Here is a 15440-nt window from a genome sequence, read left to right as displayed (position 1 = left end):
AGGATTTGCTGTACTCTGTAAGGCCTCCACAGATATGGCAATATGTCTGTGTGACTGAGTGGGTGGGGGTGATGAGGTTAGGATGTAGGAGGCGGGGTGATGGTCATGAATGATTACAAACAAAGCCTCTTGAGCTGATAAACTGAAGGCACAAAAGAAGTGGGTCAGAGCCTGCTGGTCGACTGTTGCTTAGCTTTAGGGGCTGAGGGGGGCCATGCACTGGATGATGGGTGATTTCCTCAGAGTCCATCAAAATCTCTCTGCTTTGATAAACCGGCTAAGCTGAATTAAAAACCTACCTATTATCCTTATCAGTTTAATGCTACTGGTTCGAGGTTGATTTTTATTTATGCTGTACGTAAAAATATGAATCACTGACTGATCAGTCAGCACAGTTCTTCCAGTTAAACACACACGACTAAGTTCTGTTAACAAGACAAAGCCAAAACTGGCTGGGTTGCTAGAAAACCACTGGGTTGCTAGAAAACCACTAATGGAGAAGAGGAAACCATACAGGTTAAATATTGGGACATATTGGATCACTAACAGGCCCAGTCATTTGAGTTTCAAGTGTGAGCCGCCCACAGATGTCCCTTAAAACATCATCTCCCCACCACTCACTGAGAACTAAAAATGGGCAATTTGGTAAGTAACTTCTTTACATTACGTTTTGTTTTATAATATTAAGGGAACAATGAGGAAGCTTAAGAGGCTCAAGAGTCATAAACAAATAATCAGTAGTCAGACATCATATCTGAGCACATGGAATTTCTCTTTTGGATGGAGATAAATTCTAACACATCTTTATTTTAGTCTATGGCTCCCTCTGTGGATAAAATGCAACATTACATTCACATTCCACACAGGATGGTAAACAATCCTTTAAGCCTACCTACACTACTGCACATCACCTCTAATAGAGGTACAGAGATCAGAGCTGGTAATCTGAGGTGGGTGTGTTATAATGGCCAGCACATCAGATCATTTTGAATGATTAACAAATTTTCACTGTGTAAGTTTTTTATGAGATTATACTAGGAATTCATACAATATGATCTAATGAAACTCTGTAAAATATCAAATTACGTAACAAATCCTAAAGACAAATGGTTTTCCCTGTGAGAGCATGAATATCCTCATGTCTGTGATAGACTGTCAACACCAGCCAGCAATTCTCCATCCCCTTTCAACACTAGTTGTGTGATAGTTGTGTGGTTTATTAAATGAGCAATCCATTTAATTTCCCTCATTTAGCTCCTTTTATAGCGACTATTTAGACTGTATATGAGCGGCTTCCAAGTATGGCGCGATCTGTGCTTATGTAACAGCAGCCCTTAGTCATACAGGCCTGACTCTGCTTTTTTTGCAATTAATTCAAGGGTTGACTTCCTGTTATGTCATGGAACCAGCCATTTCAAATAAATTGCAGTATTTCTCTCTGGATGCCTTGCCTGTAAATCATCATGACAGAACACACACCATGTAGGACTGCAGCAGTTTGAGTTTTGTGCCAGAGGATGGCAGTGTTTCACACCGCTGAATGTCTTGGAAAGCATGTGAAAGGTACAGCTCTGGTTGATCAATAAAGTTTTCCCCCCATTCATAGGTTCAACCATTGCTTGCAGTCACAGTTATTTGCTAGAAGCCGAAAACTTTCCAAATTCAAGGATACCATGCGTGAACACTGCAGATAAAAAGTACAACAAAGTTTTGATAACAAAATCTGAATCCGTTGTTTAATTACAGTTGTTTACATAACAGCAGTGAAAACCAGCCAGTAAGAGGACTGTAATTTTCCATCTTCACTATAAGCACTAAGCTGTGATTGGTGTACAACAATACCTTGTTGCTAGGTAACATCAGTATGATGGCCGTGCCTCAGCCCACTACTCTATTCCACATTACTTCACAAAATGCTGCAATGTTTCACACGGATGTTAATAAATCATCATCACTAAGATATTACATATTAAACTTTATTGCTTTCACAGGTGATTTCAGACAGATGATGGCAGGTCTATTTTTTACTAGATGCACAGTAATGTGTTTCGTTTTTGCCTCACAAACATATGAGTTATCTTTGGTGATCTATCTGGGGGATGCTTTAATGAATGTCTCTTCCTGGATGTGTGTTTGTCTAGATCTCTCTTCGGATTACACGACCGGATCTACTTGTCTGAAGAGGAGGGAGATGACTGAAACACCTGATATCTCTTAATAACGCAGTGAATTCAAGGAGGAAAAAAGGCACATTCAGTCATTTCTCCACAGTAGTGATGGAGGGTTTATGCTGCCTTGATGTCGGGTACAAAAATACGCCTTGTTATTATACAACTAAGTGAATGAGTTCATAAGCACTAAAGTCATGAAATCATCATTGTAAAAGTAGGGATCTAATTACCAACCTGTAAGAAGTGTAAGTGAGCACTGCCCAGGTTTTCTGTTCTCTACTAATTACTGTAACACTCATTGATTACAGTAGTGTTTTCACCTTCTAAGCATTTTGTCCCTTCTGCTGCACTGATGTAGAACCGCTTGCCAGGATAGGTTGTGCCATCTGTTCCTGTGTGCGTGCGTGTGTGTGTGTGTAGCTTGCAAGTCAGTATCACAGTGACGTGTCACTTGGATTACATTTTCATAAGGACAAGTACATTGAGCTGAGTGAACCAGTGTGTCAGACACTTGTTAGGTTGTGACATGACACAAGACAATGTTTCACTGTTCTTTCTAGTATAGTAGTACTTTAATATATACTTTAATACACAAATCATTTATTCAATTGACCGGTCAGTGGTTTTAATGTTGTGGCTGATCATTGTTATTACATTCTGTTACATTTCTGTGTACTTTACTACATATTTGTACCAACAACTGAAAATATGAATGTATATAATAATATATAATAATAAAATTCTACATGTAGCCCATGTGTTTATAACCATAAACTTTATCAGCAGTATTTTACAGGAATACTTTTACATGTTATAAATCAGACCAGAAATTGCATCTATTTTTAATGACTTTCTTTCTTGTTTACTTGCAGATGAAAGCAGTAATTGGCTGTAGTAGCATCCTCAGCCTGCTAGCCATTTAATAGGGGTTACTGTGTTTTGAAACTAATGAGCCTTAAGTAACGGCAATAGATGCACAGTGCGCGCGTCGAGCTGCACACATTGATTGGTTACGGCTGCTGCGGTATAGGGAGAGGAAGAAAGAGTAGGGGGTGGCGAGGGTGAGCGGGTGACACAAGAGAGAGAGATAGCGTCCTCTCACTCTCCACAGTATGTGATCACTGGTCTGCTGCATTACTCTACAATGTAGTCCTCCACTCCCTGTCTGATTCGTAGGCAGTAATCTCTGCTCGCTCTCGCTGCCTCTCAGCTTTCTGCCCTGCTACAGCGCCGCTCTCTCTCCTCTCGGCTCTACTTTCTCTCCAGTGAGGATGACATCCCTGAATTTGACGAACCAGCGAAGCTCTCACTCTTGCCGGTGGCTTCCGAGGGAGACCCCGAATGAATGGGCTTACTGGACGAGGAGGTGCCGCGTCTAAGGAGCTTCAGAGAAAACCCGTCAGCTGATGTTTGTGAGCGGTCTCTGAGTAAGTACTTCTGTCAAAGATAAGGAAGGGCGTGAGTGTGAAGGGCTGGATTTGGCTTCAGTGCATTATAATATGATTTCCCTCACACAGCATGTTGTAACTCTTGCCCGACTGATTGATGGACTGACACTACAGCTGAGAAGGTTTATGAGAGTGATGAGATAATGCTGGGAGCACAGAGCGCATGCTGCAGCTGTATCTCATCTGTCAGGGCTGAGCACTATTCTTGGTCACGACACTGAAATACTGTATCTTTGTTTGCTCATTTATCTTCATCGTTGTGCTTACTGTAGCATACACTCATACAGATGGCCATCCATCCCCGGAGTGCTGTTCAAACTCTGAACTGTTTGTATTCAGTCACAATAAGACCACACACGCGTCTTGTTTTTCAGAAATCTGAATAATCTATACCAGAAGTTTAGAGACAAAGTTCATCTGAAAGTCTGTCATCCAGGGATTTTCCAGATGGTTTCTGCTCACCTCAAGCCTCCACTTTGTCAGAAGTAGTCAGGGGTCGAGATTCAGCTTGGGAAGAGGGCTAAATAACTAAGTTAGAAGGAAAAAGTACAACAAGATGAAGACTGTGGCTGGAGGAAAGCATCTCTATGGTAACAGCAGGTTTTGCCAAGGATGGAGGAGAGGTGAAGGAAGCTTGCTGCTTCCTTCTGGCACATATTCAGCTGAATCACAAATTACAGCACTGACAAGGCAAAGCAAAACAGAATATTAATGAAGAGCTCGTGTGAGAGGCAGAATATAGATGTACAGTCACTTGCCAAAACATTAGGTACACCAGTAAAAACAAATGTATTCTATTATAACAGTCCTGCACCTTCACAACTGTTGTAATGTTTAGTTGATGTTGAAACAGTCAGAAAGGTGGTTATTCATCCGTATCATTGTTGCATTTTGGAGGATGTAGTTTGTGGACCTGTTAATCTGGTTGAATTAAACATTTAGCCCACCGACTTAAATAGGGATGCAAAAATAATAGAAACTGATGTCAGTTCAGTGCGGCTCAATAGTGCTACAAAACAGCAGGAAGAGGAGGAGTGTGCTTTATACATTGTGTATATTATTTTTTACTGCATTTTATCTAATATAGTTCAAAGTTTCAAAGTCTGGACGACTGTGCCATCACATCTATCGGTGTTACCTGATGGAGCGCTGGAGGAGAGGGGATGAAAGACTCCTGTACGTAACAAAAGGAAAATGAGCTAACTCTCTGCAGAACCTGAATATCAGTGCTAATGTGAGTAGTGATTAACGCTCTACCGGTCCATATCCTCAAGTGTCATTTTCCCAAATGTCTTCTTTAGAAGCCCACACTGATCCTCTTTTTGTCATTTGGATCTGTGATATAACAATGGGCCCAATGTCTGAAGTGCTTTTCCAAGTGCTCGGCTTGTGATATTCATTCAACTCAACTACCACAAATGGATAATACTTTAACTTCAAGAGTGTTCGGGTGCCAGTCTTTATCATTTAGGCCTTAAGTGACACTGTGTTTATTCCAGTAAGTCACCATGAAACAGCCTTGTCATTGGAGAGTTCAGGAAGAATTTTAGCCATTTAGTGATTAAAGGCTAATTGTGGCTTTTCTTGACTTGGTTAACAGATCTTCTGCTGCCACATGCTTCACTGTATACTTGAAAAACTGTCCACGAGGGTTATGAAAACAGAAGGCTTTGAAGTTTAATGGTCATTTTATTATTTAACTGTTAAGTTGAATTTTCTGAAATAGCTCATTTAACAGTATTTCTGAACAATGCTTATGAGTTCCTTTGATTGTAGTGACACATGACCCATTACGCCTCAAGGACAAAGATCTCCAGTGCTACTTGCAACCCCTTCAAACTTGCATTTATAATATTTTAACTGTACTCCATTTGTTCTTTGCCTCCTAAAATCAATTTAACAACGGTCTATTAATAAGTTACGGTGCAAATGCTTATAATTCACCTTCATGCCTTTGTAATGTCAAGCACAGAGTCTTTGAGGCTGAATTTACAAATTGGCGGGGGGTTAATCTTCCTTAATCTTCAAAACTGTAGATATTAGCAGGAAAATATGGTGCTGGAGAGCCCTGTTTGAACCAGAGAAGCCCGGGGCACTCAGTCTTCTTGGATGACTGTGGCATTGTTAATTTGTTGTTGTCATGACGATAGGCATAAAATGTCTCTTAGTATAAGTGGAGAGGATGGCCTGAAAGATCAAACTAGAGGGGAGTAGATTGAAGAAGGACAGTGCACTTGTTTATGGCGAGGAATATATGCCACTACGGTGTTGCAACAGGTCTGTGATTCACGGTTGCCTACGGCCCATACACTAGCACTGGCCCCTGGTCACCTAGACTGAATGCAGAGCACGACTGTGGCTGGGATGCAACCTCTCTCCACTCTCCTCCTCTTCAACAACTCTGACTCACTGGCCAGCACACATTATTCAACCCACAAAAAGGAGATCATCGACTGAGATGAAAGCCAACGTTCTCATGTGAATATTGCTGTTCTGATGTCGATGAGCGCTTATAAACACCTTCTTTGCGTTTTCAATTAGTTGTGTTGCTAGAAAGCAAAGCAAACGTAATCATTTCCTGCATTTATACTCGTATTCTTTAAGTTTGAGTGACAAGGGTCCGGTCATGTTCAGTAAACACAGACCGACCGACTCAGTGGTCAGACTGCCTTTCCTGTAGTTGTAATGAGCTTTTAAAAGTATAGTTATTAGTAAATGCTTTCAGGGAGCTAATTATTGCAGAGGAGGAGCCCAGCTGCACAGTCTGTTAGCTCTGCTCATTATGGGCAGTCAGCTAGCACTTGAATCTGGGAGGAAGACAGCCAGATCTGAATCCCATCTGGTGCCTCGTGCTAGGATGGCACCCTGCAACCACCAACTTTACCACTGGCTGACTGTGTCTGCATTGTTAACAAGTAAACAACACTGAATCACGCTGTGGTGTTAGCTCTACAGAACATATAGATGCTCTGAGATCCACCAGGAGACACGAAGCGCAATATGGAAAGTTTTTGAGGGCCAAATTGTTTTGTCAAACTACACAAATGCAGATGGGACAGACGTAGCATCCGAAGCAGACGGCGTGAGTTGGTGTCGCTGATGCACCGAGCTTTCAGACTAAAGATCAGCAGGTGCATCACCTCAACTAACGGTTTGCTCGTGCATCATCACTCAGTACGAGCCACCTGCTCCTGCATCATGTCATGCCAATGGAATTGGAATTCAAGGCAGCATGTTGATGCTGCTTGGGCACATTTTTATGTGGCATGTTGTGTTGCCTTACAATCCCCCCGCCCCCCACCCCCACTGTTGCCAAATGACCCTCGAAGCACGATGATTGCATCTGGGCAAATATTAGTGAGCACCAGAGCCATCTCCAGAGACCGACACAGTGGTAGATCCAGCTGACTTCCTGGTCACGGACACGAGTTGTTTGTTAAGTCCAACAATGTAGCAACTGGCAATATAAATTACAGTTTGGTGCAACAGTAAAAACGCACAGTTGAGGCTGAGTTTAGCATGCCACTGTAGGGAGTGGGAGGTGAGCCTGTGCTTTTAATAGACCCTCTCTCTCTGTCGCTCATTCTTCTGCCTGCTACTTGATCACAAAAGCTGCCAAATATATCCAGTTGTGGGAAAAAAAAAAAGAGAGGCTGTTGTGCGTGAATGCGAGCGGTGCTATTTTTAGTCTCCCTTAAGCTGGAATGTGATCACATATTTGGGCAGCACATCACAGTATGGATCAGAGCAGTGGTTTACTCGCTGAATACATTAAACTGGCAGCGACGTGCTTTATCTTCTTGTCATGTGTGTGATCTTGTTACAAGTAAGTGTTTGAAGTGTCATGGAATGACTCGGCCTGTGCACTATTTGAATTTGTTAAGTTTTCCGTGCTGGTTTGCTGAATGTCGTTCTTGCTATTAAAGCTTTCGGTGTTAAATGTGTTTTGTCGTTGTATAGTAACAGAAATATATCTATGTATGTGTATTAAATAACAGCAGTGATATAGACATTTAGATGCGTGTTTTTATGTCCATCAGATGATGATATGAAAGCTAAATTATTCCAGTTGCTGGACTGAAGCATTCATCTATACAGTATGATTATACAAGGAAAGTGTTTTACGTAAGAGCATTGAGTCAGCCCTTCAGTTTTCAAGAGGGGCTTAGCAGAAAGACTGTTTATTGTCCTGTTTCTTTCCCTGCTCTCTTTCCCCATCTACCAACTCTTCACTCTCTCCTCTCCTGCAGATCAGTGACCACATCCATCACCACTCCAGTTAAAGACCATCTCCTTTTGGAAAAAAAACAAACATCATTACTTTAAAAAATAAAACACACGAAACAGCAAGAATTGCCGGACACATGTCACAGGTATTACTCTTCACATGGTAAGAGTTTGTTTCTAGAGTGAGCTAAATCAGCATCTGTTTGTTCATTTGCCTTGACACTGTCGCTGACCTGGTATGTGTGTATACTTGTGTGTTTATATGCCTTGAAAGTGCACCAACTATGGATCATGTACTGATTAATGAGTATGTATGTGGTAACTGAGGTGCTAAAGAAGATATTTTTCTGTGAAAAGTGGGTCAGAGCAGCTAATATGAAACACTGAACAACACTAATTACTATTAATGCAGCACGTTAGAATGGTGGATGTGTTTGGACTGTTACAAGGAGCATGTATTTCTCCCGTGATAATGGACACGTTCTCATTCTTTTCCCTTTATTCCTCTTGTATCATTTCTAAACGGTTTCTTTTCAGTGTCCCTAGGCAATAAGTTTGCACATTTGTTTTTTGTATGACATGATTTGAACTATCCATGCTTTTAGGAGATATGCTTAACAGTATTATTCCTTGGAAAATGAGTTCTAAATAATTATTCATCGTGTACTCGGAAATGTTTCACATTTTGCATCTAGTGAAAAAACTTTCTGAAGTCTCTTCAGTCTCTGTCTGCTCAGGTCATTGAAACGAACCAATCACAGCAGATTAAACTTTCAGAAGTAGGGGTACGGCCTTCCAATGTTAAGCAGCTCGTAGATATGCAGAATGAAATAGCCCACTCTACTAGCGGATTCGTTCTCGGTGACAAACATACTCTTTTGCTGGATAACCTCTTTTGGCTGGTGGTAACATTTTTACATCATGTACTGTCTTTTATAGTACATGTGTGACTCAACCTGCAAAACACAGAGTGCTCCTTCTAGAGCCATGTGGACTTGACATCAGTAGCTGGACAGCTTCACCACGTCCATCCCACCATTAAGTATATATTTTAATCCAACAAGAGGAACACTTGGTGAATTATTTATGAAAGATGTCTGGGTGATGAATTTTTTATGATTTAAAACTCACATGAAATTGTCCGGAGCTTTTAACACAACCATAACACCTGCACATGCCCCTGTGAGAATGATGGACATAGAACGACCGTGGACTTTCAGTGCGTCGTGCACAGATCTGCGATATTAATATATTAATGTACATATTTGAACTGCCTCTGCCATATTTTTGAGCTGTGTCTCAGTTCAGTGTCGACCCTTTGGGTTTTACAGACTGTCGTGTTCTTGCGAGCGTGTGTCTCCATTCTGACCCTGTGTTTGTGTTACCATACACTAAGTCCTGTGACTGTATTTGGGATTGTGCTGCCAGTCCTGTTGTTTTCCTGGTTCCCACTGCTCCTCAGGCCCTGTAATGCTGTAATGGCTAATCTAATTGTATCATCAGTCTCTACCACCAAACAAGGACAGTGTCGTACACTTATATGCATACACACAGAACAAATGGTACTTATACTGCAGTCAGTAAGAAGACATTTGTGGGCGGTGGTAAGAGTGAAATATACTAATTCATTATATGACTCTGAACTGTCTAAAAAAAGGTTTGATCCATGCTATATATATATATTTATTTTAAGGTTGAGCAAGAGATCTCACTTGTCCAGAGGAAGATGTCTGACCTTGAGTCGGTGCTCCAACAGAAGGACATAGAGTTGAAGGCCTCGGAGACACAGAGGACAATCCTGGAACAGGACCTGGCAACGTACATCACAGAATGCAGTGTGAGTATCTCCGCAGCTCTTCATATGTACATTTGTTTTTTTTTACAGACAGTATAAAGCCTTTTGGACGTTTCCTCCTTTAATTGCTTGGATCATGAATAATGTAATGTGCAAAATCTCTCCCATCTTGGTGTCCTTCCTCACTAGTCTCCTTCAGCGCAGTCGTTGGTTGTATTGGTCGTATCTCTCATTAGTCTCCTCCTTGCATGGTCACTTATTTTGTGAGGGTGTTCTTCTTCTTTAGGCAGATTGAAGCATGTGACATGTTCCTTCCTTAATAACACAGAGTATGTTTTCCGTGACCAGGACATTTTTTGTATTTTCCCCCTGGCTTATACTTTTTAATAACCTTTCCTCCGAGTTGCTTTCAGGGTTTTTTTGATGTAATTATAGACAGAAACATGGATTAACTAGTGACAGTACCTTCCAGACTCAGGTGTCTTTGTACTACTCTCAGGGGATCTACATTTCACTAAATTGTGAGACCAGTTGCCTGGACTTCAGTTTAATTAGGTCAGTCACTTTAAAGGGGTGTAACGTTTATGCAGATGACTGCTTTACATTATTATATAATTTAATTAACTGGTATTATCTTTTAGAAATATGTCTGTAAATCAATGATTAGGGTAAACAATCAAGGGAATTAATACTGAATTAGTACAGAACTCACAGCATTAGATAATATCACGACTTGTTTGTAAAGTCTTGATTTTATTAAGCAACTACAGCTGTGAAATAAACGTAGTAGAGCGAAACATTCCCTATGAAATATGGCTGTGTCAAAGTAGAAAGCAGCATAAAATTAAAATACTAAATACTAAATTACTTAGTTGCTTAGTTACGTAGTTGCAGCAAACCACTGCATTTGAGAATAGAAACACTTCTGAGTTGAACACGGTACTCAGAATTTGCCGCCCATTTAAAACAAAAACATAATATAATTGATATAATAACTTTATTTATAAATGACCATTGGAGTTGGAGTACTCCATTAGAGTACAAAGTTAGAAGGTGCTGCACAAAGTTGACATATTCTGAAAGAGAAAATAAACTGAAGTAACTACAATAGAGCACAAAGAGAAGACCTCCTTAATAAAAGAAGGTCTCCGGTAATGTTTTCAATAATCTGAGCGTGTTATTTTTAGCTGGGTATGCCCAACAATCTGTCCGCTCACTAAAAATATTTATGTGTTTGTTTCAGAGTCTCAAGCGCAGTCTAGAGCAGGCTCGTATGGAAGTGTCACAGGAGGATGATAAAGCGTTGCAGCTCCTCCATGACATCAGAGAGCAAAGCAACAAACTTCAAGAGATCAAAGAGCAGGTAGGACGGCGTAACGTTGGTGTTGTTATGGTCACGTAAAAACCTCTCGAGTTTTAAATCAGTACTCATTCACCTCCTAAACCAGAAACGTCAGAAGAATTATCTGTTCAAAAAGAAGCAGATTAGAGAGTATTTCATAATGCCAGTCAGATGAAGCAGGTCAAGTCACCAGTGCTGAGTATGTACCTTGTGAGTGTTAATTAGACATGTACATGACGTTGGTAGCCCACCACTCTCTGTATGAGTGCACTGTATAACATTAAGCACCTAAAACATGTGCAGAAAGGCCTTTGTGTTGCCGTATTCTCTTTGCACAAGTTATTATCACTCTATTCGTTAGGTATCAGGAAAATACAATATCAAAATGCTGTTCATGTGTAAATTTTATAGGTAAATGTTCGGTGGTACTAAATAAAATGAATTCCAGTTTTCTACACTGTATTTTTAACCTAAGTTTGTTGTACAGTTAGTTGATGAAGACAGTACCAAGTGCCTGCTGGCTCAGCCCAGTGTGAATCTCCCTGGAATCAAGAATTCTATTAATACCCCGAGAGACAGGAGTAGTTTACTGTACGCCCTTAATTACTGAAATCAAATGTGATGAGATCGTTTGTCTGAGTACATACATTTCAGCATGATAAAGTGCTGCCAGCTGTGAGAATTAAGCTGATAGAGGATTCACAGCGTAGGACAACAGATGAAGAGTGTGTGAAAATCATCATCCTTGGAACATGCACCTTTTTTTTTCTTAAAAAAAAATAAACAAAAAAAAAAGTAATAGAAAGGCAACCTGTTTTTCCGCAGCCTACACTAGTGCTGCTTACTGAGCACTGAATACATTGTGCAACGGTTGCCATGGTGACTTGAGCCATATACCTACGAGTGAAGAGAGCACTGATGCAGTGGGCAGGCTGTCGTGATGAGGTGCTGGGGCCTGAGCTCATACTGTTTGAGAAACAGAATTTTATCTTCATATACCACCTAAAAACACTGGTGTGTGTAAGAGGATTGGCTTTTAGTGAAAATCTTAATGTAACAGTTTTATGTAGCTGCAGACACAAACAGTTGCATACACATGCTAAATACCATTTCATCATCACACACAGTAGAAGGGGTAAGGGGCTAAATATCCCTGTGTGACTCATTATACTGTATCTAAATTTGTCCATGTCTCTGAATGTTGTTATTGTCATGATTTTCAGCTTCGTACATTTGTAAAATCTGGGTGATTTTTTAAACTTTTGTTACATCGCTGATGTCTTTCCTGAGATTTTGCGCTAGTGGTTTCAGTGGTAAATGATCTTATTGTTCTATATACTGTATATATCGTCATTTTTACCTGTTGGCACTCAAAGTGCTTTACACTCATGTGACACATCCACCCATTTGCTCACACAAGTGCACAAATATTCACACAGACTAGGGGTTCAGTGTCTTTCTCGTTTGCCATGTTGTGAGGATCAAACTGCTAAACCTCTGCTCTACCTACCAAGCCTCAGGTTCCCCAGTAACTTCCTTGTTTTTCCACTATCTCTCAAAGACGACTTCTTTCTTAAGTTAGTTCCGTTTTCTTTTTTACTTGAGAAATTACCAAAATACATCATTTCATATTGTGCTGACACCTAGGACACAATATCTGTTGCTTGCACTGTAGCCCTGACAGAGAGAAGATAAGATATTTGTATTTTTATACTAATTATGCCTTATTATGCTAACCTCATTGTCAACCCTTAAAGGGGATGATAAGCTCATCATCTTGACTGCAACCTGTTGCCACATGACCAAACCCATCTTGCAGGTGCCCTGTGTACTTTTGCACATGATTGGTTGTTTCCATTTGAAAAATACACGTTTTTTTAATTAATTTTTTATTATTTTTTTTATTTCATACATTATTTAAATTGCCCTTTGTAGTTTGTTTCTTGATGATCCCTATGAAGGCGACGAGCTAAAATGCAGCGATCAAATAAAGCTGGAAAGATCTGAGTGATTTTGACATGGTGCATATTGTGACGGCTGGATGACTGGGTCAGAGCATCCAGCGAACGCTGTCCAAGGAATGTAAAGCTGTGAATTTGCAATATGATCATAGGCAGCCAAGGCTTATTGATGCAGGTGGGTGGTGAAGGCTGTCCCGTGTGGTCCAGTCCCAAAAACCGCTGGACAGACACATCCTACAAACTTTGCAACTGGCCGGACTTGGTGCCGTGTCTCACCACAGTACCTCAGAGGTCTGGTGGAGTCCATGCCTCGATGGGTCAGTGATGTTTGGGGGGCAAAGGGAACTTTATCTCAAAACAATTGAATAACCGCGAGAAGTGAGCCTGGTTATCACACTGTCTGGTATCTGGAATGAATATCTGCCTTGCCTCCTGTTTGTAGCACACTGAAGCCCTTGGGAAGGAGCTCAGAGCAAAGACGGTTTCGTTGTCTTATCCTTTTTCTCAGCAATGTCACTATGCTAATACTAATTTTAGCATGTTACATGACAGCACTTAGCCGGATAAGCTGAGTATGCTTTTTAATTCACCTCAACACCTTATGGGGCTACTAGCATGTCTGTAGATGAGTGCAACGCTGCGAAAGCAAATGTTGAATTTCCCAAATGTCTTCTCTCCAGTAACACACCCCCCATCCTGGAGGCATGAGATGAAGCTTAATGTTGGTCAGCAGCAACAAGACCGTGAAGTCAAGCAAATATTAAAATAACCAAATTTCTTCCTGATTTTCTTATTGTAACGTCTAAACTGATTAAAACAAGGAGAGTGTGAAGTGAGTCTTCAGATTCATGAGGACAGTTTGCTGCTCATGTGTACCATATTCCCATCGGTGCCTCTCAGCGGGGTATTTACACCAGCTAAATCCAGCATTTCATCTAGAAAAGCATCTGTCACCCACGCTCTGTCATGTGACTGCAGTGTTTATCATTCTCGTGCAGGAGCTATGCAGCGTTGGATCAACAAACGGTGGAGATAGAGGAATCTATTCATTTTCAAAAAAAAAAATAAATAAAAAATAAGTCTGTGCAAAGACAATCACACTGTTCCCATCTAGACATCAGGATGTTTTTAAAGCCGTCGACTGATGCATGTATGTAGCATAATCAGTCTGGGTTGCTATGTAATGATATTGCATTAGGAAATTGAGGGTGATGTCAGTATTTGATATTAGCATAACTTTGATTAGCTGCTTAGCTCACATACTTTTCTTTGTGGTTTTGGAAAAAGAATAAAACAACCTACTCCAACAAGACTAGCGTTGCAAGCAACTGCTTGAGTATATGGACAAATCTATCTATTCTATGCAGATTTTTAACTACGTTGCAAAAAAAAAAAAAATACATTAGGGTTTATATAATTAGATTTTAAGATCCAGTGGTACTCTACGTATATTGTGTAGAATTTTTATAGATTATTATGTTGAACATAGTGCATGATGCAATAATTTAGTGTAAGTGGCTTTGCATTTTTTATGTTTTTATCTTTGCTTCCAGTTGTTTGTCAGATTTGTTTAAACTCTTTGTTAAGAGAAAATACAACATACTGTACTTTGCTTCATTGAAAGTGCAATTGAGGTAACATCTCACTGTCTTAATTTGAAACCATTCGTTCGAGATAAAAATGTTTGTATCTCTAACTCCGTTTCAGATCTCGCATTAAAGGAGTTAAACTGAAACTTTATAGAAGTAAATACACTCCGATGTCCCTGTGGATAATGTCTGTAAGCAACTCTGTGATAGCAAACAGTCTGATAATGACTGATTTAAAGGTCCGTAGGTGGTTCTAAATCTGTAGTGCTGCAGTGTAAAATGATAGCACTGAGAGTGACTGGCCTCTTTGCACCAGATTATCTGAGTTTTGAATGTCATTCCTGGTCTCTTGGATGTGTTTTCAGCACAGTTATGTGAACCACAGTGGCTAGACTCAAACAGAAACAACAGACAGAGAAGAGGCACGAGTTGATTGCTTCTCAATAATAATAATAATATTGATAACAATTATAATTAATAATAGTAATAATATAATATCATAACTGTGATAACCGATAATAACTCTGACTGTCAGTGATCCAGTCCCATACTTCAGGAAGACCAACATGGGTTATAGTGTGTAACGAGAAGGTACGACCCAAACGCAGGACACACACAAAGAAAACTGGATGAAATCATATTTTTTTGTTTAATGAAGTTTTATGGTTGAGCTAACAAAAACCACTGCAGTCTGAGGCAATACCCCAACAGGGTTAGGTTTGAGATCTGTTCTCACACATGTAACCTTCAGTTTCACTTTACCAAAATTGTGTTAGCATTGTTTTCACCATGTCTGATGCTGTCTGCTTCGGTTTTTCTAATCAGTGTCGGTTGAGCAACAGTCTGCCTTGGGCAGAAGGATGCTACTTTTCATTAGCCTGACAGACAGGCTGAGGTTTGAAATTAG

At 40.3% G+C, this 15440-nt stretch overlaps 1 protein-coding gene across 9 annotated transcripts in view; it reads left to right on the top strand.

Moving 5' to 3' along the window:
* The first annotated feature begins 3279 nt into the window (after positions 1-3279).
* The window catches only part of LOC125012713 (citron Rho-interacting kinase), a 40117-nt gene continuing 27956 nt past the window's right edge, over positions 3280-15440 (top strand). For 5 of the 9 annotated variants that reach the window (XM_047592813.1, XM_047592810.1, XM_047592812.1 and 2 more), the window contains exons 1-4: positions 3280-3598; positions 7870-7992; positions 9540-9683; positions 10885-11004. In XM_047592813.1, the coding sequence (XP_047448769.1) occupies positions 7984-7992; positions 9540-9683; positions 10885-11004 (273 nt within the window). In that variant the 5' untranslated portion in view covers positions 3280-3598; positions 7870-7983. Of the gene's footprint in view, positions 3599-7869; positions 8010-9539; positions 9684-10884; positions 11005-15440 lie in introns of all 9 variants that reach the window. The other 4 variants (XM_047592817.1, XM_047592816.1, XM_047592815.1 and 1 more) reach the window with 2 other exon arrangements.

Source organism: Mugil cephalus, chromosome 8 (genome assembly GCF_022458985.1).
Source record: "Mugil cephalus isolate CIBA_MC_2020 chromosome 8, CIBA_Mcephalus_1.1, whole genome shotgun sequence".
NCBI classification, from domain to species: Eukaryota; Metazoa; Chordata; class Actinopteri; order Mugiliformes; family Mugilidae; genus Mugil; species Mugil cephalus.
The sequence above is the reverse complement of the archived record's forward strand: the minus strand, read 5'-3'. Positions and strand labels throughout refer to the sequence as shown.